General features: G+C 40.3%; 4 protein-coding genes across 5 annotated transcripts; 1 reads left to right on the forward strand and 3 right to left on the reverse strand.

Moving 5' to 3' along the window:
* Positions 1 to 348: 348 nt before the first annotated feature.
* Positions 349 to 8,816, reverse strand: ggnbp2 (gametogenetin binding protein 2). Its single transcript, XM_041951864.1, has 14 exons — positions 8,725 to 8,816; positions 7,780 to 7,905; positions 6,889 to 6,969; positions 6,480 to 6,733; positions 5,932 to 6,030; positions 4,927 to 5,040; positions 4,633 to 4,842; positions 4,314 to 4,488; positions 2,825 to 3,013; positions 2,593 to 2,722; positions 1,982 to 2,107; positions 1,717 to 1,865; positions 1,423 to 1,632; positions 349 to 1,082 (listed from the first exon to the last, which is right to left on the reverse strand). The coding sequence occupies exons 2-14, from the start codon at positions 7,870 to 7,872 to the stop codon at positions 870 to 872; spliced, it is 2,043 nt and encodes a 680-aa protein (XP_041807798.1). The 5' UTR covers positions 7,873 to 7,905; positions 8,725 to 8,816; the 3' UTR covers positions 349 to 869.
* A 108-nt stretch (positions 8,817 to 8,924) lies between these two features.
* On the reverse strand, positions 8,925 to 11,746 carry pigw (phosphatidylinositol glycan anchor biosynthesis, class W). 2 transcript variants are annotated; one of them, XM_041952663.1, is made up of 2 exons: positions 11,612 to 11,746; positions 8,925 to 11,197 (listed from the first exon to the last, which is right to left on the reverse strand). In XM_041952663.1, exons 1-2 carry the CDS (start codon positions 11,612 to 11,614, stop codon positions 9,716 to 9,718), a joined length of 1,485 nt encoding a protein of 494 aa, XP_041808597.1. In that variant the 5' UTR covers positions 11,615 to 11,746; the 3' UTR covers positions 8,925 to 9,715. The 2 variants fall into 2 exon arrangements, with proteins under 2 accessions (XP_041808597.1, XP_041808598.1); XM_041952664.1 differs by lacking the exon at positions 11,612 to 11,746 and adding an exon at positions 11,526 to 11,602.
* Positions 11,747 to 12,188: 442 nt separating this feature from the next.
* On the forward strand, positions 12,189 to 25,414 carry LOC121617440 (unconventional myosin-XIX). Its single transcript, XM_041952623.1, has 24 exons — positions 12,189 to 12,406; positions 14,058 to 14,205; positions 14,905 to 15,053; positions 15,843 to 15,956; positions 17,001 to 17,133; positions 17,221 to 17,290; positions 17,388 to 17,490; positions 17,603 to 17,699; positions 17,804 to 17,880; positions 18,097 to 18,184; positions 18,476 to 18,641; positions 18,872 to 18,945; positions 19,045 to 19,166; positions 19,286 to 19,399; positions 19,835 to 20,011; positions 20,096 to 20,233; positions 20,333 to 20,440; positions 20,555 to 20,625; positions 20,745 to 20,824; positions 22,119 to 22,282; positions 22,497 to 22,626; positions 22,957 to 23,042; positions 23,560 to 23,883; positions 23,968 to 25,414. The coding sequence occupies exons 1-24, from the start codon at positions 12,347 to 12,349 to the stop codon at positions 24,079 to 24,081; spliced, it is 2,907 nt and encodes a 968-aa protein (XP_041808557.1). The 5' UTR covers positions 12,189 to 12,346; the 3' UTR covers positions 24,082 to 25,414.
* Positions 24,481 to 27,522, reverse strand: znhit3 (zinc finger, HIT-type containing 3). The gene is made up of 5 exons (XM_041952624.1): positions 27,382 to 27,522; positions 26,713 to 26,744; positions 26,523 to 26,588; positions 25,971 to 26,048; positions 24,481 to 25,799 (listed from the first exon to the last, which is right to left on the reverse strand). The coding sequence occupies exons 1-5, from the start codon at positions 27,447 to 27,449 to the stop codon at positions 25,597 to 25,599; spliced, it is 447 nt and encodes a 148-aa protein (XP_041808558.1). The 5' UTR covers positions 27,450 to 27,522; the 3' UTR covers positions 24,481 to 25,596.
* Between the last annotated feature and the right edge of the window lie 142 nt (positions 27,523 to 27,664).

Genomic DNA, 27,664 nt, shown 5'->3' on the forward strand with positions numbered 1-27,664 from the left:
TATCAGAGAGTTTTAGAAATAGCTTATCAAGATTTAACACCAACCCAGTTGTTTAATTAATTTAACTGAGAATTGTGATATTTCCAATAGAACTTTAAGGTAGCAATCCTGAAACTGTAGCCTCTTCTATTGCATCAATGTAAGGCTGCACTTAGTTTCAGGCACTGTGGAGCAAATTTTTTCTACATTATATACGGATATACACAATACCTGATTAGTAGTCAGTTCAGTTCAATATCTTTCAAGGTCTAAAACTCCAGACTATTTACTCCCTCTAATGTTTATCTACTATACAAGAGCTCTCATAAGGTCAAGAAAAAACCCAACAAATGTATAATGCATATTAATAAATATTCTTTATTTAGTAAATTTTGCACATTGCGCTCTTAACATCACACCCAAACCCTTATTACAAATGGATGTTTATTCTCTGTAAAATCTTTATATTTAGAATTTCTGTACACATTTGATGGTACAACCATTACCACTACATTGAAGTGTCACCAAAGAGAAACAAAATAGAAAAAAAAGAATACATAAAATAAGACTCCTAAAATGTATCCCTAATGTCACAGCTTTCAAAGCTTGATTACTGATTCCACTGTGCTCTTACCCAATGACCCTACAGAAGACCAACAACAAATAGCTAGACTTGGTCAAAGAGAACAATTACAGGTGAGAAAGTGGCCAAGAAATGAGGTGGAAAAGTGTTGGTGTACGAGTGCAAAAGAGAGACAGAGCAACAGAAAGTAAGAATCACATTTACTTTAAAGGAGAAATGGCTGAACAGGACACCAAATGTACTTCAGAATGATCTTTTCTAAAGATGTTGCAGCAGTGGTCACGAGTGTTTCTCCCAGAAGATGTTACTAGTGCAGCGAGTTGACACTTGTGGTGGCAAACCGCTTTCCACAGACTGGCTTACTCTGCTCAGTGGCACGGCAGTAGTTGGTGAATTTCTCTTTCAGGAGCTGTCGGTACTGGTCGCGGTTGTTGTAGAAAGACTGGTTTCTTTCTAAAAATGCCTGGATTTCATCTTGTGTCAGACAATTCTCTTCATCTGAAGTCACTTCTGAATCATCCTGTATTGAGAACACGACCAGGAGGTTACATTGCAGTCAGTCCAGTGCAGTCATTCGTTCTTATTTTTAAAAAGTGAAATGTAGATAAATACAAAGATTGCAAGATACTTATTTACTTTTAAAGCAGAAACTATAAATATTTCATACAGCAGACATCTTTACTTAGGTGTGCCAGTTCTACATAATGGCTCACTAGCATGGCTTATTGGCAAAGCTGAATACAAGACGGTGAACATCAATGTTATTAGTTATGACAGCGCTTGTCCTACTATAACAAGTAAAAGTGTCTCCTGTGAAAAAGGTCTATTTTTGAGCATTTTATTCTACATTTGTCACTAACCAGAAGTTCCACCAGACTGATGTTTGCCTCTGGAGGACGCACATGAAGGCTGAGGTTCGTTTGATGTACTGTCCATGGTAACCGTAGTGCAATGCTGGCAAATGTATCGCCACATAAGGAGAACATTTCTTTGGTTCGGCAAGTGTGTGATGATGATGGACCGCGGCCCGTTGTGTTCCCATCTGGCATACATCCTTCACCTTTTTGTCCCTGTGGGAATGTGCATACTTTATTAGATACACAGCCTCAAGTATTCTGCATACAGCGTGTGGATTCTACAGTCTGTCCTCTCACCTGACTGTTGCATAAGCCCTTGCCCTTCCTTTTCTTCTTTTTACTCTTGCATTGAGTGTTTTCCTCAGGGCGTGGCCAACAGTCCACACAACTGTCTGTCCCATCCTCCTCCTTGTCTTCAGCACAGTGATGGGGATTTGAGTGATCTCCTGCAGAAGGTAAAGAAACACATGGTCAGAAAAAAGACTGAAGACACTGTAGTGTATGTTTACAAGACCCTGAAATGGTTCCAGTCATCAGCATCTTAGAGCTGCTCAAACCAGACCTGCTTCATCATGGTTGCATATGCCCTCAGAGCAGGCGACATCAGAACCTTCTCGGGATCCTGTCTCACTGCCCTCCATGCTTGAGGAGTAGCCGAGGTCACTACCATTGCCGAGGGGGGACAAATCTGGAGAAACACATGGAAAATACATTTTTTCATTATTTGTCCTTACAATAGTTTGTCTTGCTAAAGCAGTAAACTCTAAAGACATAAAGGTCAGTGTGTGATGATGTCTGTGTTACGGCTGTCACTTTTCATTTGAAATTTGAACTTTTATTATCAAATGTGGGAAAAAATTAAATATTTGAACTGTAACGACCTGTTTGGATTCAAAGTAAACAGTGTTTGAGCACAACAGATCATTTGAAGTAGCTTCCCTTGTGGTCCAGCAGAGGACAATCTTAAAATTCACCATCAGCTTGACCTATTCCAGGCCCTATTAACCTTTGAGTAAGCTAAGCTAATAAATAAAAAGGGAGGAGGACACTTGCAGAGCTGTGTTGATCTGATTATCACAGACAACGAAGCATCTAAGAAGCAGTGTGTGGAAGTGCTTTGTAACTTGTAACTTGGCTGTTTGAAAAAGAGATAACTTTAGTCTGTATTTTTACCCTGTTTGGTGTTTGGGCAGCTACAGGAAGTGCTATTGGCAGCAACGCTCTCATCACATCCAGCCTCCTCCTCCTCCTCGTCATGGCTACCACAGACCTTGCAAGAGCCGTCAACAGACTCAAGACAGCCCTGCAACATACAAAATGGGCCAGACGTAAATAAAGACAAACACGTGCAGCTGCAGATGGACACAAACGTCTTAAAAAATGTGAACTGTTGGCGGAGGATTACCTCATCTAGAGTTTTCTCCTTGTCCTCTGCCTCCTGCTCAGACATGTCAAAGCCACACTTGTTTTTGCGTCGATTTTTCCGTTTTTGCCTCTTCTTCTCCTGCTTCAGCTCTTTGGCCCTCTCCTCCTCAGACAGCTCCTCGACAAACTGCTCTAAGCGACTGATCCCTTGCATCTTCTCCACCGCCATCTAGGGGCATGGTAAAAGATGCATTATCACACAGCCATAATGCATTTATCATCTGATAAATCTGTTTGAAATTATTACACAGACCAGTAGTGGATTATAATGGAGTACATTAATCGAGTACTGTACCTAAAGGATAACTTTCGTTTTTTACAACCTGGACCTTATTTCTAGCATTAAATACGACCATTTTTACTCACCCAGACAACTTTGGTGACATTTGGAGTCGTTTTGAAGAAATTAGCCCCAGAGGAGCGGCGCGTATATCCGTATAATGCGAGTACATGTAATCATGTTAGCATGTTATCAACATCCGGCATCTCTAGGCAACTACCTCTGAGGTGGATGATGTCATTACCGAACGCCGGGTGCTGCGAGCAGCCAGCCACAACACGGCTGACTCTGCAGCGGTCGGCTACGAATACGCAATAACGAACCATAGCTGTGCCAAACTACAGCTAAACTAGCCGACTGCCGGCTCAGAGGGGAATAGCACCAGCATATCATAACAAAATATTGGAATATGAACGAGTTTCACTGCAGATTATGCGTTATATAGAGGCTGTGCTTGGATGCCCCGAGTACTCGCATTATACGGATATACGCGCCGCTCCTCTGGGGCTAATTTCTTCAAAACGACTCCAAATGCCACCAAAGTTGTCTGGGTGAGTAAATGGTCGTATTTAATGCTACAAATAAGGTCCAGGTTGTAAAAAACGAAAGTTATCCTTTAAGTACAAATCTGAGATCCTTATTCTTTACTTCAGTATTTCTATTTTATGCTACTTTGTTCTTCTACTCCGCTACAACTCAGAGGCAAAAAATTGCACTTTTTACTCCTTTTTACTCAATTTTTCATGCCTTTCCTGTCCAGTGAAAACCATGTAGCGTATCTCCTCATTTGGTGATTCTAAATGTGTACGTTTGTGATAAACTGAAGGATGAAGTGTTCCTTTATGGGTTGAGAAAATTCACCTACTTCTTAATCTACATAAACCATTTAAAAACCCTGTTGGATTATCTGAAACATGTATCATCACAAAGGTGAAGACAGTGCTGTTTTTCTGAGCTCATGAAAAGTAAACTGTTTAGAGATACGTGGTTCTCACAGAACAGTGATGCTGCAAACATATGATGATCTTATATGATTCATTGCTCTAGAAATACTTACATACTTTTACTTCAGGTTTTGAATGAAGGACTTTTACTTGAAGTGGAGTGTTATCAGTTCTTTTACTTTGCTAAAGGATCTAAATTCCTCTTCCACCACTACCATACAGACACTAGCTTAGAAGTTGTGTACCTCAAAACCTTTGCGTAGTGCATCAATTCCCAAATGGAACAATATCTGCCAGGTCTGCTCCTCTGCTCGTAGTTTCTGCCAGATCCTGTGCAGGCGCTCGTAGAGGTGAATACCCAGACAGGTCAGGACTTCTTCTTGTGCAATGTCAATGGTCTTGGCATGTCTCTCTCTGCGTCTTAAAAACACAACAAAAAACACCATCATCATCTAAATGTATAAATACATGAAGGGAACATGGCATGATGGTAAATCACTCTGAAACAGACTTCATAGTGGTTAAAGTGGGCTCTTTGTATTCACTGTTTAAATTGTTACTCACTCATAACCTCCTGCAAACTCAGGCTCCGCTCGGCCAAGGAGGTGAGCGATGAAGTCAGTCTCACAACACACATGGATGTGGCGTTCGTGGGGGCAGCAGCATAGTCCCTCATACAAGGTGGCGCAATACCCCTTCTCTTTGCTGCAGTCCAGCTCCCCCACCAGGATGTTGTATGCCCTCAGCACTTTATTCTTACAGTCAGTGCAAAACCTGTGGACAAAAAAGTAATCCATAGTTAATCTGGTGATAAATAAAATCACTTTGGAAATAAAGGCTACGATAGCCACACATTACCTGTGTTTACGCAAGTATGTCTCCAGAGTCTCTAAAAGACAAGCACTATCAATGAGGACTACCTCATCCCTGCACTCCTGAGACATCAGCTCCCACACATCCATCCAGCTTCCCCTGTAAGCAAACATACAACTATTACAGCTGTACCATCACAATGCACAGTTGTCATCTCTTAAACCTGCAAGAATGGATTTTTTTTAGTCACTGTGGGGTTGCTAATATGGTGAAACTCATAGCAGACACTTGCCTATTTATACAGCCAGCAAATATAAATATACATCAGCATTCATTAGTGTTTCTGGGTACCTAAACAATCTAAATCCAATATTCACTCTCCTTTCAGCTCTGATGATGGTCTCCACCTACTCCTGAGGAAAATATCTTGTTCATGAGCTGTTAAATGCTTCACTGCGTTCACTACACTTGATCTATGCTAGCATGTATGACTGAAGTTGTTTGATAACAACTTGGATCCACTGCCAATGTCCTCACTCTGGCTTAAAAGCTAACAGAAAAAAGTATCCAGATATTACAGCAGAAGTCGCAAGAGAGGGATATGTGTGTGTATAATGCCTTAGTTTAAATGGGTGTGTAATTATCAGTTTTAGAAGGATTAACATGACTTGGTCTGTTTTGGTTCCCAAACAGACATGAACACAAACAAAACCATCATCCACTGAGAGGTCATCAATATCAATAAAAAAAACACAAGCTAAGTGACTGGGATCTTTGCCTGTTTTAATACAGAGCGCGCAAAGTAGTACATCTAAGTAGCAATACATTCTATTCAGGTACACATATGCTAAAATATATGATAAACATGTCGTCCAGTTTAAGCTCCCTTCACTATGGCTTGATAAAAAACAATTTAAAAACACACCTGTCCTAGCTGCTGTCACTATTCCACTTCTCAAACACAGCATCTTAACATTAACACGTTGTTGAATGTTGTTTAGGGGAAAAGATTTGATTTGATGAGGAAAACAGATGAAAGGCGTTACTTACCCCAAAGGTTTAGGCTTGTGTGTGTCCAAGGAGTGTAACTGACAGCGCTTGTTCTTTTTACTTTTTGGAATGGCATCAATCATGTCATTCAACCTTGAGCTGTAAAAAAACAGAAAAAAAAACAAAAAACATTTTTTAAATCCCAGTACTGTTTTTAATCATTAATAAAGTTATCAATTTACTTCATCTGACACTAAAGACGACACTGTGTGCCAGTATTACACTCTGAGTACATGCACAGTTTGCAGTTCTTTCATTTAAACCACACTGTCACATCCATGTCCATAAAGATGAGAGTGGTGGGTCTATTACTGAATAGAAGAGAGCAGCTATAAAAGCTTGTTATAGGACTATTATTATATAGTATTCCAACATACCCAGAGAGCATTTCTTGTTGAGGCCACATATTGAGGTTCTCTATGTTTTACTAGCTGACTAAAAGTAGTAAGTAGTAGTAGTTCATATTAAATTAAAACTGTTTGTTTGGGCTGCTCTCTTTTGATACATGGAATTAGGAAATAAAAGAAAGACATTTCTCTTTATCTTACCCATGGACGTAGAAGAGGGTGTAAAGCTTCTTTACGTCTGCTAAACAGGCTTTGGTGACAGAAAGCATGCCTGTGGGTTTCACTGTGAGGGGCTCCAGGGCCGGGTTCCCTGATTCCACTAAATGTGAGAAGAGGCGCTCCACACTTCGTCTGCAGCCAACGCATGGCACCAGCTGAGATAATGCGCTGTAGACCTCTCTGGATGTCACCATCAGGGCGATATTCAAGTCCTGTTGCTTCAACTTGGAGTAATACTAAAGGCCAACAAATCATACATCTGTTATCACTTTGCTGACATGTCACACAAAGAAAAATCACACACTTGTGTATGTACACAGACGTAGGCAAAGAGGAAAAAATCACATGTACATTTTAACAAGGACCACTATGCAAAACCAAAACTACTTACCTCAGAAAACTGTTTCCAATGAGACATGTTTATTTCGTTGCTGTCAACATCCATGACACTATCAGAAAATTCCATCACCATCTGACAACATAATATATAATACACAACAGTTAATGTACAGTATAGACATTTTCAGAGACTCATTTCAGCCATGCTGATAATTGTCACAAGGCATATCCATTTCTCAGAGAATGTCTTTTTTCACTGTTTACATTATTAATGTATGACTTTTAAGGCATATGGTGTCACACCCCCATAAAGATAAAGGTCGTCTTCTCAGTTGCTAAAGTTTATACTATTTCCAAAAAAATTCTTGACAGCGATTGGTTGGCAGGTGTCAATTATTTAACATATAATATAAGCTAGCACCTTTAACTCATGCTTTTACTATTCTAAATGAATCTGTCAGTTTTACTGTGACTGTATAATGCTATAACAACAGTACTAAGGCCTCAGTGCCAATCGGTGGGACATTAACCTTCGAGATGTGCATTGAGGTGTACAACTGTAATATGTCATGAAAAAAGGAATTTTAATATTGCATCTACATCCCCACAATAAAGTCAAACTGGATGAATATTTTTTTAACAACAGTGTATAAAGTGTGTCATCTCTAGCCCCCTACAAGGCCACAAAAATGCACTTATTTGTCTAAGCCTTATGGTTTCTTAATTGGGTGTCAAATAGATTGTACAACAAGGTTAGCAAACTGAATGTTTGACCCTCAAACAGGGACTTGGCAACAACCAAGCCTTTACCTCTGGACACTAAATCATGATGTGGAGTACTAACGCATGACCCAAAGAGGCTTATGATTGAGTTAGCCACATAGCACCTGCGATCCTCACAGACACTCTCCTTGTGGTCCTATATATGGGGAAGTATACTTGCCGTGAGTGTATCGTCGATATACAGGGGAATCTGTCTGGCGAGAAATGGGTAGTCCTCTTCCCCTTCCCTGCAAATTGCTACGAGACGTGCCATGATTTCTTCCAGTTTGGCTGTGGTGCAGATCGCCTGCAGGTGACACACAAAAGACCAACAGACCACATTTGACATCAGCAAAGGCTACACCAAGCTAATGCTAATCTATTGCAGGTCATAGCGGGCTAACTACATCACCTTGTCAGTACAACAAAAGCAATATTACAGACTACCTGACACTAAAACACTGCAACAAAAGGCTAATTATCGCCTTACGTTGAAATCGTCTGAAGTAACGTTACTAACACTGTTGCAGTACAAACAGATGTCTTGACCCAGATTTAACCGGCTAAGTTAGCAAACCAACCTAGGAAACGACAGCTTGGAGGGGGAAATGGTATGACGTTTTAGTTTGTAAAATATGTTTAAAGCGGTTTACGCAAAAAAATGACATTGTGAAAACAAGTAACGTCTCTGAGCTGGGCAGGATAAAGCAATAACCCGGCGGCTAACCGCCGTTAGCCTGCTAGCTACTTTCAATTGCCAGTATGACTATAGAATTTAAGGAAGCCGGTCAGTGTGCACTGTGCGAAATATTCTCAAAATACACATATACAAGGAAGTTTATAATAGCTTTACAATGAATAAATATGCTGCAGTGCTGTTGATGCAGTTTTTCTACGCCCTGTCAATGCCAGCAAACTTAGCTAACTTACTAGTTAGCATCGCCGCCCCATAAGGCTAAAGTTAGCAAGCTTGAACACGGCTCTTGAACACGGCTAATATAAAGTTCAACTGGGTGACTGGCTACTTAGCGACTGTCACTTTCATCCGCTCCTTTAACGATTGACCATACTCTCTCACCTTGACAAATAAAGGGACATCTGAATAAAACCAAATAGTTTTACTAACCCGCTTGTGAAATTTCCCCTGACAAATAACCAAGTGCGACAGTGAGCGAGGCTGCTACGGTGGCGGAATCTTCGTTACTGCCGTGACCTTTGCCCTCCGCACGTAGTAGCTTACGTTGCACGCGTATGGCCTCCAGGGGGGGCGCGCTCTAGATTTTGAGAGGAGAAAATGCCCATTCATACAAGTAAAGGTGTTATAAATCCAGTTTATTTGAAACGCATAACTGAGCCCTAAGGTTTTCCACTTCTTAATTTTTATTTGCTTAGTTTGACATGCATATGTTGCTGTATTAGATATTAATCTAAGTTTGAGGGTTTGGTGCACAGACTGCAACGGTAGTGAATAAAAAATTAAAGTGATGAAAGTATAGATGTTGAAGTCACTGAGATTTGAACAGGATGTTGTTGGGATGGGAAACTAAAACCTTTCAAAATCAAGAAATAGTAAATAAGAGATTAAGAAGAGACAGCGGGTGTGTACATGGATATACAGAAAAACAACAGCTCTATAGCTGATGTTACAAACTATGCTTGATTGCTGAACTGTTTTAAATACTGTTTTCCCTTTTTTAAAAAAAGCTCAGATTCAAGTCTGAGGTCTTAAAATCCTAGTAAACCAAAGACATTTCTAAAGTAAACCAATACAGTTTAAACAGAATGCATTATTTAGCAGTAATGACTACACTTTCTTTCTTTTTAAAAAACAAAAACATTAACAAATGCAAATAATTGAAGCACACTTAACATGTCCGGTTTGACAGTATATTGTAGTCCAAGTCCTTACCTATTCTGACAAACCATTTTATCAATACATGTATTTGCATATATATAAACATCATGTACAATCTTAACTTCAGTATTACAGTATATATCATATCTTCTTATGACATTAACTCCTCCCAGTGTTTATATTGTCCTGAATTGTCACGCCAACCTCACAAAAACCTTCAAAATACACAAATGAACCTTATAGTACAGTTACAAATGTAGTTTTACCAGAATTTTACTGTGATTCCACAAATATGTAAAACATATATTACAAAGCAATTCGTGAACATGTATGATAGCAAAACACACACTGAAAATATACTGCTGGAGGTAAGTGTGTCCACTATGGAGTTGGTCAATCCTGTCATGACATTTGCAAGCAAGAAAAATAATAACTGATTCCTGCTGACAGCTTGAACAAGGCAGTGTCGTTCTATTTCACCTGTCTTTCTGTCAGAGTCTGATTGTTTTTTACACAAATTCCATGATGAGGGTACAAAGTGGAAGCCTGATATTCTTTTGGAAAACAGTAAAACCATGTCAGCTACACCAAGACAGGACATAAAAAACAAGGACTGAGCAACACTCCAAATGCAGAAAGGTAAATTAGCTAAGCGGCGAGACACTGGCTCCATCAGTGTCTGACAGATGTACAAAGCAGCATACAGGGCAAAACCTCCCAACAAGATGTTAAAAAGGGCTTTGAGCCACTGTCTAACCTGGGATCTTGGTTGCATCACATAGAGTCCCACCTGAACTCCTGCCATGTAGATGGCTACATAACCCACGACAGAGAATATGCCCTCCTTGTTAGCATGCAGAAAATCCTTTTCTCTGTCATTGTTGTGGATGATGAAGGTTTTCAGCCCAGATGTCTCCAGAGTGAACTGATAAAATCCACTAATCAGAAGGGCAAAAACCCACGACTGATTGGCTGGTAAAACTGCCAAAACCATAGAAGCCACAACTCTGACGACAGCTAGTGTGAAGAAGAAATTCCAGTGGACGCCATATTCTGTCACATGCTCCTGGTAGCCGGTCATTTTGACGCTCACCAGTCTTCCCATACCAAGAACAACCAGGGGCCAGACGGACTGGAGCTGCTTTTTGATATGATTCATCCTGGATCCTGAGATGTTCTTCCTCCGTGCCTCTGGACAGACGAGGGCATTTGCAAAGACGTACGCACCGACCCCAAAGTCCATAACCCCTGTCCCATAGGTTTCTGTTTTAGCATAACGCCTTGGGAAGACACTGAAGTCAACGGCAAGAATGCTGATGGCAGTTTTCACATTTACAAACACTCTGAAGATTGTCACAAAGGGAACCTGGTTGAATTGAATGTGACTCTGAAGGAAGGTGCTGACAGTGTTCTCTGGGTGCTGACTGCTGCTGGTATAATAGATATAGCAAAACACACAAGCTGAAATCAAAGCTAGACTTGTGATGACCAGGTGAAGAGTGCTACTCAGAAGTGTGCAGGACAGGATGAGGGGGAGAACAAGCACAGCGAAGTCTAGAAGCAGGTGAGAAATCAGGGGAAGTGGTAGCGGTAGAATCCCTTTGGCCTGATGGTACAGGATCAGAATCAGTCCTCTGTTGATGAGGCATAGTGGGGTGAGAAATGAGCCCAGTGTCACCTCCCACAGACTGGTCCCATTGAGATTACTGACAAATGCTTCCTTCAGTTCCCTCTGAGACATCGCCTGCAAACATTAGAATTCATTTTTTACTGCATGACAGAATCATGGTTGTACTTAGGGACATAGAAATATGAATATGCTCAATAGACACTGGCAAATGGAACAACATTAAGGCACTATGGCAAAAGCCACAGTGAATTTCCAGGGATGTGGGAACTCACTGGTGCATAAGTATAAAAGTGTCACCTAAATGCAACTCTTTACGTAACGAACTGATTTTCAGCTGAAACAGCCGTCGTTTGCTTGCGTTGGTTTTAATGTACAAAAGAGCAGTGTAAACTGCTCTTCACGATACATTTTCACGTTCCCAGAGTATTTCACGATCACTCACCATAAGCGGAGTCTTCTTAGTTCTCTAGTCAACACGACAACGTTAAATTACAGTACGTCATGTGTGTCTTAGTTATCTATACTTACCATGGCTTTGTCTTTGCGTCGAAAGCAGATTCATAAAATACCTGTTTTACAGCATACCTATTTACAGTTGCCTCAGGTTTACACCCTCATGCTGCACCAATTTGAAAGATTCTACTCTTACTTCCGTAATCCGCACCGTGCCGCATTCAGAGCAGCTCGGATTTCTGACACTTACAACATAATCGCAAATTCATTTTATCTAGCATTAGCATCTAGTATTAGTGATAACCTTAGCATCAATACATCATGCATATGACTGTCAAAAAGCTCTGGTTTCAGTTTCTATTGCAGGCAATTGATTAATGCAGGATTACAATTGATGCTAGAGCCTCTACTTTTGGATATTCAAGAGGAAAACTAGGAATAAATTGATAAATATAAAGTCCCAGTTTTACGTCTAGTTCAATTTAATTTAAAAGAGGGCTAGAGCTAGAAGGTTCTAACGTAAGGGTAATTTTATGGTAAACCTTACTGATCAACTAGTGGTAGTCAGATGTCCCATGAATCATCGGGAAGAGGGCGGGAATAAGTGTGTGATTGGGAGTGCACGAGGCAGTCGGACAAGCAGCAGGCAGGAGCCACGGGAAGTTGTCCTTGAGGAATGTCTGACAGTAATGGAAACTGCTGAGGTGCAGGACTGCAGAGTGGACTAACCTTAAGAAGAATTTAGGCGAAGTTCCTCTGACATTGTTTTGTCTGAGTTGTAAGGCAGACGCGAAATTAACGGTAAAATAAATGAGTTCTGCGGACAAGCAAAGTAAAGTTGGAGCAGGATACAGAAATGGAGGGGCGACGGTAAGTTAGGAGACGGGGAACACCCGTCCACAATCCTCGACCGGCGGTTTAGATGGCTTCCTTTTTGGTTTATGGAATGTAAAACTTAAAGCTAACTTGAGCTTGACCTGGATTAACTTTATTGATCTGTAGTCACCGGTTCTCAGGTTTGATTGGTTGGTTCGTATTCAAACGCTTTGTGAATGATTCTGTGAACGCAAACCTGACCGAATGACAATACCGTAAACTAGAGTTTCATGTGCCGCATGAAAATCGTTCCTACAATACGTGTAGTAAATTACGTCTAAACGGTAACGTATTCCTCCCCCGCTCTTAGCAAAGGGTACACATAAACAATGTCTGAGGAACTTTGACTGAAGACTGTCAGACGTTTTCTGTCTACCAGTGCCTCCAAATATTGAGATAGCGCCTTAGCTTAGAGCAGTTGCCAGTTTGCAACATTCACTAAATTGCCAGATTTTTGACTAGAGTTTGGAATAAGAAGAGCACACAAGGACCAGGGCTACTCAAACACAGAACTTAAGAAATCACTTTGTTAATGTGCTGGTCGTTATCTACATATGTATTATTTTTGTACTTACAGTATTTTATTCTCCAGTCACCTACTGCTTTCTAAAATCACATCATAACATACTACAATAACATGAGACTTTATGTGTGTTAAATGTGGTAGCTATATGTCAGTTGAATATATTGTGGACTTTATTCTTGGAGCATCAGGTATGAAATTCATGACATTAAGTCTGTTTACATGGTTTAAAATGGCCTCACAGTATGATTGGATGTAGGCTACCTGTCATTGGATTAATTCTGTCTGCACAAATTTGGTCCCTCAGACTGTTGACAGATGTCAGGCAGGCTGCAGGTCCAAACCATGTGATCTTGGCAGGATAAAGCAGACCTCTATTTGTCAGCCTGGGATGATTGTGAGTGAATGAATTACACATGGTACCAAGGTGGTTCTGCACAAACACATGTAGGAACTGCCCATGCAAGACTACTTTTAGGCTTGTGAAATAAATCATGGTGTCAGTGAGGTAAGAATTAGTACTTGATTTACATACAGTGTTAATTGGTGTAATGTTTGACCGCTCTCTCAGAGCTGAGAAGAAACATGTGAACATTTGATCGCATAGAGACAAAATGTTTTAAGACACTTCATAAGTAAGGAAAATTAACCAGGTCATATTGACCTACCAAAGGTTTAACAATTTTATCCATACTGAACTGTTATGAGTATGAAGTTTGGAAATCTGCCCTCTTTTTTTAAAATACTACCTTGACCTTGAATGAAACCTGCTTAATCAAGCTGCTGGAAATTGCCATGTTCAGACTTAAAAACCATGATGACATCAGAGCTTTGGGCACAGCTGTCTAGTGTCTGACTTCTGGAGAACAGTGTTTGTGTTTTAAATGTGTGCTCTACATTGTTGGAATAACAAATACAATGTGCCTAAAAGCTTAATCATCCTCTCACACTTTTCTATCCTGCATGTTCAAAAATGCTTCTTTTTTCCAAAGTTTCTTCTTTTTTGCTATTGTTTCTACCCAAAGGTATTTACTTGGCATGAAATAAAATATGACAATTCATATTTTAAACATAGCATCCCTTCTATGTTTTTGTTCACCTCACATTTTGCTTTTCACATAGGTGAGAGGATTCATCCAGAAAGTGCATTCTCCTCACCCATCCCTAAATGATTCACTGGAGGGAGAAATTCAGGCCTTCCTCACTGATGAAGACCAACTCCACACTTACGACGACCTCACCAAAGTCAACCCTGTGACCCCAACAACAGGTAACACACAGGGCTAGCATGTCGGGGGAGAGGGCTTCTGGAGTCTCTAAATCACTTGATGATGTAAATATGATGCATGGGGCTTGGTGTTGGTAGTACCTGTTGTTTCAGCCAAGTTGTATTTTAGTCATTTCATCTAGTACCCCCTCCACTTAATATGGATGCATAAAAATCTCTACTGTGTTTGTGTGTTGTACAAACTTTGTCTTTATTTCCAAATGTACAGCCAGTGTGACACAGTGTTTTCCAGCTCATGTCACCTTGGATTGCAGCATTTGCTGTGTATTATTTAAGCACGTCAAGATAAAATCTGCAGGGGTGATAAATGAATGATTGCTGTGCTACACGTGCCTTCCGAGAAACAACGATTCTTGTATTCCTTCTGCATTTCTAATATGGTAGTTCTGGTAAACGTGAAGCATCATATTTTATTTTAAGTGTTTATGTGCAGCAGTTTTTATCATTGTCAAACCAATGTTTGTCTTGGGATAACAATGCATTGATGATTTTTGAAGATTTTAGTTTATATAGTCAAAGAATTTTATTCTAAAGAAAGATATTTTGGCCATTTTCATGCTGCTGTCTTCTCTTGTGTTCTCTTGTTCCTGCCTCTGGTGGTTATCATCAGTAAAATACTGGCTTGCCTGTTTTTTTTCCTGTTAATGCCTAGAGATGATGTTAAATGTTTTTCTCTGCTAGTGCTGAAATGTCTTCAGGCCAGGTACAGTGTGAAGGTGTTTTACACCCACGCTGGCTGCACCCTAGTGGCTCTCAACCCCTTCCAGCCAATCCCAGACCTTTACTCTCTGGATGTGATGAAGGAATATCACTGCGCTCCTCAGCCCCAGGTATTTCAAAGCAGAGTTGCCGGTCTACGTGTCCTTGAAGATTTTAGTGTCCCAGACAAACGGAAGAAGTTCTGTACGAATATTATCTGTGTTTATGGACCCACTGATATTTTAGTGTGGAAGTGACTAATGGGGACAACAAGTTTTTGCAGTATTTAGTGACACACTGCAGCTGGCATGGCCCTTGTACAACCACTAAAAGTGTTTGTTTTTGCCGCTGACAGGCTCAGATTGCTATAATCAGTGTCTGACAACATTTTGGAAAGGATCCATACAAGATACCTTTCTGTTAAAGTGTAAGCTCCATTTTGTTTAACCAGAAACAGCTGTTATATTGCTCCCGCCAAAGCCGCCAGACTCCTTTTACAGAAACAGTAATTTTATGAGAGAGAGGGCAGTCATCATAGAGGCAGTGGGGGAAAACAGCGTGTAGAGATGTGTGTTGGGCAAAGATGGATGGTGAGGGCGAATTGGGAGCATGCGGTGGGTGCATTGTAAGAGTTTGTCGTTTTCAGAGGGCCAGGACTTTCAGGATTAAATCATGCACTAAAGCAGACCTTCAAAAATAACTGGTAACTGTAGTGTGTCAACAGCAATCAATATTTCATCAGCATGTTTTCCAACTCCAACATCAGCCATGCAGTTTTGTGGTCACTTCAAACATAAACTCTCTGGTTTCTCGTCTGCCTCTTTATGTCAAGAACAGCTTCAAAGTCAAACTCATGAAACTCTGGAACCCCTTGAAGGCACGAGAAGCATCTTAACGAGTCTGTGTATCTTTGTCAACAGGAGTTCAAACCACATATCTTTATTGTGGCAGAAGAAGCCTACAGGAATATTCAGGGCCAGCTGGAGCCAGTGAACCAATCCTTGGTGGTCAGTGGTGAGAGCGGTGCAGGAAAGGTAAACCAGCACATAGTGTGTTCATCTTAAAAAAAATAACATAACCCTCTACATCGACCAGGGGTTTAAACTATCAGTTGCTTGTATTACTTCCAGTGCCATACATTCAACTGTGCAGGCTGGCGATTGGCCAATTTATTGTTTATGGACTAAGCTGATTAGGCATTTGTAAGCTGGTTTGTTTTAAGCTGTGTGATTCATTCGCTGAATATTATTAATGCATATTTGTCAGTATTCAATAATCCCATTTGCTGTTCAGCACAAGATTAGAAAGGCAGTTTGGATGTGTTTATCTTTTGGCACTTCAATGTCAAACCAGTTAATTTGCTGCTCTAAATGCACAAAAAACTCCTCTGGCCAAGAAGAAGTTATGTGTATTTTTCCATGTTCAGCAGCACCAGAGGTTTGTTTTGAATAAACAAAACTTTACTGGTTTCAGTTTCTGAAAGCTGACAGTGTTTTTCTTTTCTCTTATATCCCAGTTTTTTATTAACTAACTGTGTAGGGTTTTTGTTGCTTATACCAAATAAGAAATTTGAAGAAGTAATTTAACACCTGATGGCAATCTCATTATTTTTTTCCCATTTCATAGACTTATAATGAAGAGCGTTGGCTTGAACAGTGATCATCAAAATGGTGACTGGCCACACAATTTCAAAATCCGAAGAAAAGATGTGCTCTCGTCACGGTGTTGATAGAAAGCTGGTCTCTGGAAAAAAAGCCCTCTGAAATGAGGGAAAAAAAAGAATAATGCTAGAGCTGAAATTATAGTATTAAGAAGTATATCACTCGATTAGAAGATTGACAGTTATTTACCTGCTTCTCAAAATGTGAGGATTTGCTGCATTGAATGTGGAATAATAAGATTATCTTCATTTTTCTGACATTTTTATACTTAACATCCAATCATAAAAATAGTCTTGAGATTGATCAGTAAGGAGAATAATTATAAGTTACAGCCTTAAAGACGGGTGATCTCAGTAAACTGGAGCACAGGATTAGCAGAAACAATGTTTAGTGGAACAATAATTTGTTTCCTCACAGACATGGACATCACGTTGCCTGATGAAATACTACGCCACAGTGGCGGCCTCCTCCTCAGTGCTGAAGAGTCAGGACACAGTGGAGAGGATAGAGAGGAGGGTGCTGGACTCCAACCCCATCATGGAAGCTTTCGGTGAGTGAACTGATTGCAGGTGTGGTGGTATTGTGAAAATCGCCGGTGTAGACTATCACTCAGTTAAAGCATTCCTCCTCCATGTAGGCAATGCCTGCACGCTACGGAACAACAACAGCAGTCGCTTTGGAAAGTACATTCAGCTCCAGCTAGACAGGTACTTACAACTAACTGAGCTGCAGCACTTTATGTATGTACTCTAATACAGCTCGTAGGTCAGCTTAATCTGTTTAACATGTTATTTTTACATGAAGGTGTCAGCTGTTGGTGGGGGCGTCTGTGCAGACATATTTGCTAGAGAAGACCAGGGTGGCCTACCAACCAGCTAATGAGAGGAACTTCCACATCTTTTATCAGGTGAGTTAACAGGGCTGCACTAAACCCCACATGCTAATTGGGTACTTTGGTTTAATATGAACACATTCACATGTCATTCAGATGTAAATACTGAGAGCATGTTGTTTTTCAGATGATGAAAGGGGCCACAGGTGAGCAGAGAAAGGAGTGGAAGATGCAGGATGGCCAACGTTTTGTGTGGCTGCCAAATTCTGAAAAAACAGTTGAGGGTTGGTCTTTATTTTTTATTTGTATTTATGCACATTTTTTGTATTTTATTCTTTACATTTGTGGGATTCTCACTTGTAACTTTTGCTCATTTAACGTTTTAAAGAATATTCTATTGATGAGACTGTCGAGGCAATGGTTCATCTGGGCATTAATGCAGAGAGGCAGAGACAGATATTCAGGGTAAGGTATTCATCATTGGTAGAAGCTGTTAACAAATACTTATATCTGCTTACAACTACATCTATACTATATCGTGTTGTAAACTGTTCATTACATGTTTAAATATTGCTTACAAATGTTGTATAAAGGGGGGTTGAAGTGTTACCTAAACATCAACTTTCAGTCTAGTTTTGTGTTAATATTTTATCTTTTTTTCTCTGTTGTAATGCATTACAGATATTAGCAGGGATTCTGCAGTTGGGGAATGTGCATTTCTCTTCTTCAGATGAATCACAACCTTGCAACCTAGATGAGCAGTCCAAAGGTATTGGATATGATTTTGTTTAATATATTTAATCAGCTCTTAGCAGTCACTTCCAGTTACTGATTGCTCGAAAGCTCCATTGTTTAACAGTGTAAGACTAATCGAAAAACAAACGGTATAGCGCTCAAGGGATTTATTTTGAAGGATCTCAGACAGGTTATACTTTCATATAGTCCAGCCATGCTGCTGGACTGAAGAACTAGTTCCATGACACCACCCGACTTCCTGACAATGACTATCAACAAACCTGAAATATGTAGTTAACAGCCTCCGCTCTTGCCTGTGTTTTAGACTTCTTGCAGAGGGCTGCTGAGCTGCTGTGCGTCCCTGCTGAGGAGCTTCAGACGTGTTTAAGAGTGAGGACGCTGAAAGCGGGAAAGCAGAGTGTGCTCAAGCCCTGTTCCAAGGCAGAGTGCAGCATGCGGAGAGACTGCATGGCCAAGGTCACCTACGCCCAGTAAGAATGATGATCTGATCATCAAACAACACTGCAATTTGTCACAATGTGTTAACGTTATGTGGAAAGCGTTGGTCATGCAAGAGCTTGTTTTTCTCTTGTGACCCAGACTCAGCCGACATCAAACACGTAAAAGTGAAACCATCATGCCTTTTTGTTTACAATAAACAGCAAGGATGATATGTCTGTTAACTCTCTTTTGGAGTAACAGTGTCACTTTTTCCCAACAGATTGTTTGAGTGGCTGGTTACATTCATTAACAACAGCATATGTGCGGACAAATCCACATGGTGCAACTTCATAGGTACAAGCATTGTTGTCTTTCACATCATTGGATGTTTTCATTTTTGCCCCAGTTTCTCTTCATAAACTGACACAGTCCTGTCCTGTCTGTGACCTCCAGGAGTTCTAGATGTGTACGGGTTTGAATGTTTCCACATGAATAACCTGGAGCAGCTGTGCATCAACTACGCCAATGAGAAACTGCAGCAGCACTTTGTGGCACATTATCTCCGAGCTCAACAGGTATCAGTTTTACCTTCCATGCAGAGATCTCCTGGGACATGGGAACTACTACATACCTCGTTTTAATTGAGATATGGATTATGTACCAAAATATTTATGTTTATCTCTGCTTCTCCCAGGAGGAATATGTGTCAGAGGGGTTGGAGTGGTCCTTTGTCAAATACCAAGACAACCAGAGCTGTCTGGATCTAATAGAGGGGAGCCCTGTCAGTGTGTTTTCTCTTCTTAATGAGGTATGCTGCTCATTTGCTTGTGCTTTTTTATTATTATCATAGTTTTTCTAAATGATAACAAAGACAATATGGAACTTTTATTACTTACATAAACTGCACACAGAAAAGCAAGCAAGCAAGCAAGCATACACACACACACAGTGAAAAATGTTCAACAGTATTTGCTTGCATGTATATGTGTGTGTATATGTATATATACATACACATACACACATATATGTGTACATATATATATGTACAGTACGAGTGCAGATTTATCTTTTTTTTTTGTTGAGGCCTGTTGTAATTGTGTGTAGGACGGCATACAAGCAATTATTCTGTGCTTCTTTTAACCCCTTCCATGCACAGAAGGTTAATACATACACTGAGTTATTATGAAATACATGTATCTAGAGTAAGGGGATGCTTCTAACTTTTTACATACCTGTCCTATAGGAGAGTCGTCTTAATCGAGCCTCTGATGCAAAGACGTTCAGGCTTCGTTTGGAGAAAGAGCTCTGTGACAACGCCAACATCAGCTGGGACAAGTTCAGCAAGGAGCCACACTTCACTGTGGCCCATTACGCTGGCAGAGTCAACTACCAGATACAGGGGATGGTGGAGAAGAACAAGGTGTGTTGGGAAAGATTTAGAATTGTGTTCAGAAAGTTGACCACAGATCCCTCCACTCATCTCCTGCTGGATCTTGTGTTTTAGGACCCGGTGCCACCAGAGCTCATCAACTTGCTTCAGAAGTCTGACAACCCCCTGCTTCACCAGATCTTCACTGACAAGGAAACTGAGAACCCAGCCCCTAAGGGGCTCAGTAAAGTCACTGTGGTCTCCAAGTTCAAGGTGGGAGCCAACTAAAGCCTATATTAGCTTGTCCAGGCCTGTAGAGTTCCTCCTGGGAGGGTTGAGTCGTAGCACTGAGATATCGATGTTTGGTTGTAGAACTCTCTGGAGAGCCTGATGAGGATCCTCCACACCACAACACCTCACTACACTCGCTGCATCAAACCAAACCCAGACTGCAAGCCACTGACCTTCAAAAAGGAGGAGGTAGATGTTCTACATACATGTTTAGTAACACTGTACCACAATGACAGCAATGAGAGGCGACAGTCTCTGTTTACGATGTGAAAGTTTTAATGGATATTTCCTGTGTGCGCTCAGGTTATCATGCAGTTGGAGGCCTGTGGGATTGTGGAGACTATTCATATTAGTGCTGCTGGCTTTCCAATCAGGTGAAATATTACATTGAATCTTAACAAAAACACAATACATTACAAAACAGTCTGTTAAATCCTAATGTATTGTTTTCTTTCTCTTGGGTTTTGGTTGATTTGTCATTTCTGTTTTCCAGAATTCCTTTCAAAGGCTTCATGCAACGTTATGGACTGATTTCAAAATATTCACAATTCAAATCAGGAAGTCACTGTGTTGGTAAGTACAGTTTTTTGTGGGATCCATTTAAAGTCAATTTTGGCATGTTTACTGTGGACAAAGAATGATTTTATTTCCTCTCTTTAGGTTTGCTGGTTTACTCTCCTTTTCCTACATAAGCCTTAGTAAATGTGGTCCTCAGTTCTCTACTCTACTTGGGACAATTCCATTTGGTGTAGAAAAACAGAACTTTCTAACAAAATTTCCAACTTCTTATGAACTTTCCAGGTAAAAGCATGCACCTCTGACTATCAGACCCTGCTTTGCATGTTGCCTCATTTTTCTCTTCACATTCCTTATCATTTCATGCTTGAACGTATGTCTTATAACCTACTGTTCAGCTGCTTTTTAGCTATTCTAGCAGCTCTGTGGATGACAGTGTCTGTGTTTCTATCCGTCACTTTGGTCCAGACTGGAATATGTCAACAATTATTGGGTGGATTGCAGTGAAATTTTGTATAGACATTCGTGGTTCACAGAGGATGAAACCTACTTACTTTGGTGATCCCATTACTTATCCTGCAGCACCACCATGATGGTGACATTTTAGGGGTTTGTGAAATCGAAGGATTGCCATGACATTTGGTGCACACATTCATGGGCCCCGAGGATAAATATTTATCACTTTGGTGATGAAGGCTGCCATGCATAAGCCTCTGTTTGCTGAATTTTCAGATCAGAATTTGAAAATTGTAGAAACTGAAGCAAAATCATTAACATCCACATTTCCTGTCGCACCACTCTGAGGTTAAAATTGTAACATGTCACACTTTGATTTATAACCAAATACCTGCCAAACTAATGACATTTCCATCAGCTCCATCTATACTGTGTGTTGGTGCTAATTAAAATGGCAGCGTTCTAACATGCTTGACTAAGATGGTGAACATTGTTAGTGTGAGGATGTTAGCATGCCGGCATTGGCATTTGGCCCAAAGCTTCACTGTGTGCAACTACAGCCTCACTGACCTGCTAGCATAGCTGTACACTCAGTCTTGTTGTGTGAATGTTTAAGGATTCTGCTCACTAATCCTGAATGCTGCCTGTCTTACCGGGTTTGAAAGCTGCATTGAATTCACAGTAATCATGTCAATGTCTGTCTGCTGTGCTGTTGATTCTGATGGATTTCTCTGTGCTTTCATGCTTACCCACTGAACAGGTTTTCCCTCACTGACTGACGTACTGTCAAACAAATACTTTATGGTGAAACTTAATCTCTACACAGTTTGAGTGCTGATCTGCCAGTACTTGAATTATGTCTCTAGTGTCTCACATTAATTCCTCTCCTCCTTAGACGCGGAGGCTGACGGCAACGACATTCTGCGGCAAGAGGTGGAGAAGCTCCTCCGTGTCGTGTTGCGACATGAGGCTTTAGACCCCTTGCACAACATTGACAGTGAAAAATACAATTCATGGGTGCACTGTGGAAGGACGAAAGTTTTTCTCACCCAGTTGATGGTCAGTTATTTATATTCACAGGCATCCTCACGCATAGTTTAAACTGTGGCTATAACTAGGTAGTAGTTACTGATTTACTACATAAAGCCAAGAATTTCCTTTTCAGTCTGGTCATATTTACTAACTTGGTGTTTAAGTTACTTTTCTGGCATATAAAGTAAATAAAGGCTCCAGTCATTGTGGAGTACTGACCTGCTTGGCTGTTGTCTCGCAGCTGGATTTGCTGGAGGATCAGAGGAAGAAGATCCGGTCTCGATGTGCCTTCTCCATTCAATGCTGCTGGCTGCGGTACCGGCGTCGCAGACGCCGCGCCCGCCAGCAGTCTGCTGCTCTGATCCAAGCAGGTAACTCTTAATACCCTGGCCAGGTATCACTGAGTGAAGTCAGTAGAGCTCTGTGCCCTCGCTCCCACTGTGAGTGTGCTGGCTTTGACCTTACTGTCTGGCCAACAGGAATCAACTGGCAGAGTCTGTACAAAATGTTTGCAGGCTGACTTTGTTAATCCCTTCAGAAGCTGCCTAACACTGAAGCTCATCTGATTAACGTTGATGACAGAAGTTGTTTTGATGCTTCCTTCTGAATGGGAGTACATAAACATGTCTCAGCACACTGCTCAGATTAACCTTGCAGAAGGAATGGCTTGGTTAGATGTTGAAGTCTTTTGTGTCCTGCAGCGGTGCGGTCCTGGCTGGTCAGGAGGCGGCTCCAGAGATGGAACAGAGCAGCTGCAGTCATCCAGAGCACCTGGAAGAAGTGGAGGGTGAGATTTGGAAAGAACACATATCATATCTTATGCTCATGCTTCTTCATGTGTCTGTTAAAGCTGCACAACAATAGAACTCTATAACACCATATTAGAGAGCTGGAAACAAACTGTTTATTTAAAGATAATTAGCAGACATCTTTGTCAGCACTAAAAATCAATTTCTCCTCACTGTCTGCTGTCATCTGTCACCTATCTTGCTATAGCGAGTTAGTCATGATGTAGATAAGATATGATACTTTATTAATCCCCAGCTGGAGAAATTTGGTTGTTTCAAGCAGCAGGTAATGGCAGTTGCAAAAAAATAGCAATAGAAATAGAGAAATACAAGATACAAAATCAAAAGACCATAAATATGTACAATTATACAAAGGGCTGATGTCCACCTGCCTGAAGCTGTGACGCAGCTGTTGCCTGTTGAGTTTTATTGTGGGTAATGTAGGACAGGTTAAATAAGCAAATAAACGTGGAGTTATGGATGATATGTAAATTAAATGTGTTGTTTTTGTGGCAGGCACTATTGAAATCATTAGCTGAGGCCGAACTGGACGATGCGAAGGACCTTGTGGAGAATGATGTGCCAGCATTGAACCCTGTTATCAGGGAGCGAGGTTCAGTGCAGCTCTCCAACATCCAGGAGCCTGTCACGGTGCGAGGGTGGCCCATGGGCCTGGCTCTGGCCTCGGCCCCGTCCATCACCGTCTCTCTGACAGCCACGGGCTTCCAGAAGATGATGTCTGTGATGGCCTCCCTCAACCTGCCCTCCAGGAGAGGGAAGTATAAGGTGGAGACCAACCAGTACACACAGGGGCTCGCCTCCATACGGGCTCAACCCAAGGTGAGGGCACATTCACACAAGCTCTGTTGAATGTCCAAGAAAGGTTTGATCATATTTATGATTTGTCATTTGATCTCTTCTCAGGGATCTGTTAAGCTGCACTATCAGCGGTCTCCACTTCTCTATGCTGACAGGCAACCAGACATGAAGAGTGACGTGACAGGGTTCAATGAGATCCTGCTAGAGAAAACGTTGTAAGAGTTCACTAAAAGCTGGTTTCATGGACACAGATGAGGGACAATCTGGTACAGAGGTGATTTCCTCCTCCATAGTCTGAAACAGAGCAGACAAACCTGGTGTTTTAATCTGTCTTTTTGCTAAATTTATTTGTGTTTAAAGTGATCTTTTACAGCTCCAATTAGCTTTTTTTTAACAATACCAAAGTCTATCTCACTCTATATTATACAGGGGTGCAAAATCTGCACCCTTGCATAATATTTTAATCTCACAGGTCAGGTAAGATAATGCAGTGTACAATGCAACAGAATCATCTGTTGTGGCCTTTATGTCCAAGGGACTAAAAAAGTTACCTGTAATTTGAAATCTAATTCCAAAAATTGAAACTCCAAAACAGCAGCAAAAATATTTAACAGCATTTATATCAATTTTGGAAGATTATCATTGCATCTTTGGAACATCTGATCGTTGATCAAAGTATTGGGCCTTTGACAAGTGCCTCTCTTGGAATCTACATGCAAATCATAAATGGGCTGTTCGTATATGTATGTATTTAAGGGTGACTATTTTGTGATTTGATAGATTTATTGTGGGGGTAAAAACTTAGTGTTGATTCAGATACACATATGGCTGCATATGTTAGCACAATGTCCAGCATTCACTTAGAGTGTGATTTATGCAGGAGAAAAAAGTCAGCAAATTTTGCACATGTTAAGCACATATTGCACATTGAAACCACACAACTGCTCACATACAGCAACAGACTGACAAAAAGTCATGAACAAGCATTTATTAAGCATCACTTCAGTGAATCAGGGAATGGATGAACCCATGTTCAAATTCCTGCTCTTTGTTTAAGAAAGAGTCTACATATTATGCACATCTGCTAAATGTTTCACTAAATCACTTGTGGATTTTAATCTGCTGCAGTCCAAAGTATCAATACAAGTACTGTATAGCATAACCAAAGTCTTTTTACACTAATGTTTTGTGTGGGAGAACAAACATGTTATAGCCATACAGTTTTATTATGTTTGTAATTTTAATGTTCAAAACATATTTTTGCTATGAATGTTACAAAATGTCATTAATGTAACTTAACACTGATGTGTATCCTCCTAGCTTCTGAGGCAACACATTAGCTAGAGGGACAGCATACCTTCCTTTGCTTGCTAAACAGTTTCTATTCTTAAAATCTTATCCAGCGATAGATTCACTGAAATGTGTCTGTATGACATGAGTTTATAATTTGAAATCTGCATACTTGTTTTTGTCAGTGATACCAAGGGATCAATGTACAACTTGAATTATGTTACTATTTAAATGACTGTTTTGTTGAAATAAATATCAGTGTTAAAAAATTTGGAATATAGATGTTTTCCTTTCAAGTAAGTTTAGTTAACAGCTCAAGGCACAGGACAGGAAGTTAGATCACGAAAAATGACAATAGCGTGTGGCACGCATTTTATTTGTTTAAAAAAAGGGACCCCCCCCAAAAAAAAAAAAAATCAGAAAGTGACTGGATGTAAAAATGATTTACAAATCATCAGCTTCATTTGATGTTAATGATTTTGCTTCATTTTCTACAATTTTCAAACACTGATCTGAAAATTCAACAAACAGAGGCTCCTGCATGGCAGCCTTCATCGCATCGTATTTGCTGTCTGCACCATCAACGGAGTATAATAACTGTCTCAGATGGGGGTTGCAAAGAAGATCTCGCAGCTCTTTTGACTGACCTGTAGAGGAAATAAGTAAACTATTAACTATTATTCACATCTGACTTTGATGAAAACTTAAATTGTGTGGCCACTGGTAAATACACATGACATGTGATTCTACTGCCAACAGTGTTAAAAAAATAAAAATAAATAACCTGAAGCAGACAAAAGGTAATGGTGGATTTATACCTAACAGCTGGAGCCTCTGCAGAGGCACTTTGTCAGTGATGTCCTCTTCATGCAGGAGATCCTCAACAGTCCACGGCTCTGCAAAGACAGTAATGTTTAAAGAACAAAAAAAAGCTTTTCAAACAGAGCATCAGAAAACTGAACTGACAATTAAAAGGCAAAACTGACAACTTTAAGTCACAAATATTTCCAGCCACGTCTCAAGTTCAGTTTGTCCTGCTCATTCTCAATCTTAGTTAGATTGAATAGTGAAATGTACAGTTTGGTGACTTTAAGCATTATAATTATCACAGAAGTATATTGTTTATTATCTTTTAATATACAGTGATTGTTCACAATTCTAATGAGAAAAATGAAAAAGAAATCTTAAACAGCATGAGATGACAAGCACTCTTTTATTTGTATGTTTTTGTTTTTTTTTTGTTGCACTAACTTCTTCCATGTCGCCCACCCCCACCTATTATAATGAAATAGGTTTTTGCTCTTGCTGGCTCATTTGGACACACTACACAAAGAACCAGAATCACAGGGCTGACGAGAGAAATAACATACCAGTATTGAAGGCATTATTAGCTGCAGGATCAATGGGTGCAGGCTGCTCAAAAGGAACACAAGTATCTATGGATAAAAACGAAAATTAGGGGGTGCATCAGCAGATGATGAGAAGCGGGAATATATGATCACAGCTTGTCTAAATATCACATAACTACATCACTAAAATACTGAGAACGAGCTCATTTACCTTTATGCCTCTTGTAACAGCCAAGTGAACAACTGTCGGAAAAAAAAAACAGTAATTTAACTGGCAGATCAAAAATGACATCTGTGCAATTCTGAATAAATATAATACGCGGTGACATCAGTACAGTTCTTTTCCAGACCCCACCTATTGAATGAACGATTAAACCATCAATCAAAACAATGTATAGTGTGTAGTGAGAACAGTCAAATCGCGAGTTTTGACCCCCGTGGCTTGCCGTCCCATGTGGTGTTTATGTCCAAAACTGTTTTTATGTGTGACTACTTGGATTTTACTTTAAGTTAATAACATGTTCTGTCGATTTGCTTATGTTTATCTCTATTTTGAAATTTTGTAACATGCGTTCTCTTGCGTTCTGGGAACTAAGGTCATGTTATTCATACAATGCTATGTTTACAGCACTGTTACGTTAACGTAATTTAGCTTTCGCTCTTGGTGGAAAGGGTGAATATATATTTGGTATTCTTTTTAAGTTAGGTCCAACAAACAAACAAGAGAAAACAATCTTTCACAAGAATGGCTAGTTGTCTCTGTTCTCAAATAACTGTGAAGTCTGACTAACGTTACCAGCTAACGAACCTAGCCAAACAAATCGTAAGCTAACTAGAGGTTAGCAAGCTACCTTGCAGACAGTCCTTTAAAGTGACTTACTATCTTATTTTGCAGGCTGGACATCTGTATTTAGGTGTCTGCTCGCTGCATACACTGCATATCTGCATCTTGCCGGGTATAAAAATAAAGAACGAACACGCTGGTCACTTTGCTAAGAGCTCACATATGTCGTGAAGACCAGGAAGGAAACGAAATCAATTCCGGTTGAGTAATCCTTCAAAATAAAAGCCAGCAGTTTGGACAAAGTCAGTTTGTCAGATTGGGAAAAGTCCAAACGCAGGTAAGCATTTCTGAGACTCTAGTTCAACTAATATACACATTA

Source organism: Chelmon rostratus, chromosome 14, assembly GCF_017976325.1.
Source record: "Chelmon rostratus isolate fCheRos1 chromosome 14, fCheRos1.pri, whole genome shotgun sequence".
Lineage (NCBI taxonomy): Eukaryota > Metazoa > Chordata > Actinopteri > Chaetodontiformes > Chaetodontidae > Chelmon > Chelmon rostratus.

What these genes read in the sequence shown, in the direction of transcription:
- znhit3 (XM_041952624.1), bottom strand. Translation starts at nt 27,449, where the DNA reads ATGCAGATATGCAGTGTATGCAGCGAGCAGACACCTAAATACAGATGT. An exon ending in CCAGCCTGCAAAATAAGATA is followed by an intron (nt 26,745 to 27,381) that starts GTAAGTCACTTT and finishes TTTTTCCGACAG; the next exon opens with TTGTTCACTTGGCTGTTACA. An exon ending in TAATAATGCCTTCAATACTG is followed by an intron (nt 26,049 to 26,522) that starts GTATGTTATTTC and finishes CTGTCTTTGCAG; the next exon opens with AGCCGTGGACTGTTGAGGAT.
- LOC121617440 (XM_041952623.1), top strand. Translation starts at nt 12,347, where the DNA reads ATGAGTTCTGCGGACAAGCAAAGTAAAGTTGGAGCAGGATACAGAAAT. An exon ending in TGTTTTCTCTTCTTAATGAG is followed by an intron (nt 19,400 to 19,834) that starts GTATGCTGCTCA and finishes CCTGTCCTATAG; the next exon opens with GAGAGTCGTCTTAATCGAGC. An exon ending in CTGTGGTCTCCAAGTTCAAG is followed by an intron (nt 20,234 to 20,332) that starts GTGGGAGCCAAC and finishes GTTTGGTTGTAG; the next exon opens with AACTCTCTGGAGAGCCTGAT.
- ggnbp2 (XM_041951864.1), bottom strand. Translation starts at nt 7,872, where the DNA reads ATGGCACGTCTCGTAGCAATTTGCAGGGAAGGGGAAGAGGACTACCCA. An exon ending in CACAAGCCTAAACCTTTGGG is followed by an intron (nt 5,041 to 5,931) that starts GTAAGTAACGCC and finishes GTTTGCTTACAG; the next exon opens with GGGAAGCTGGATGGATGTGT. An exon ending in AGGAGAAAACTCTAGATGAG is followed by an intron (nt 2,723 to 2,824) that starts GTAATCCTCCGC and finishes TGTATGTTGCAG; the next exon opens with GGCTGTCTTGAGTCTGTTGA.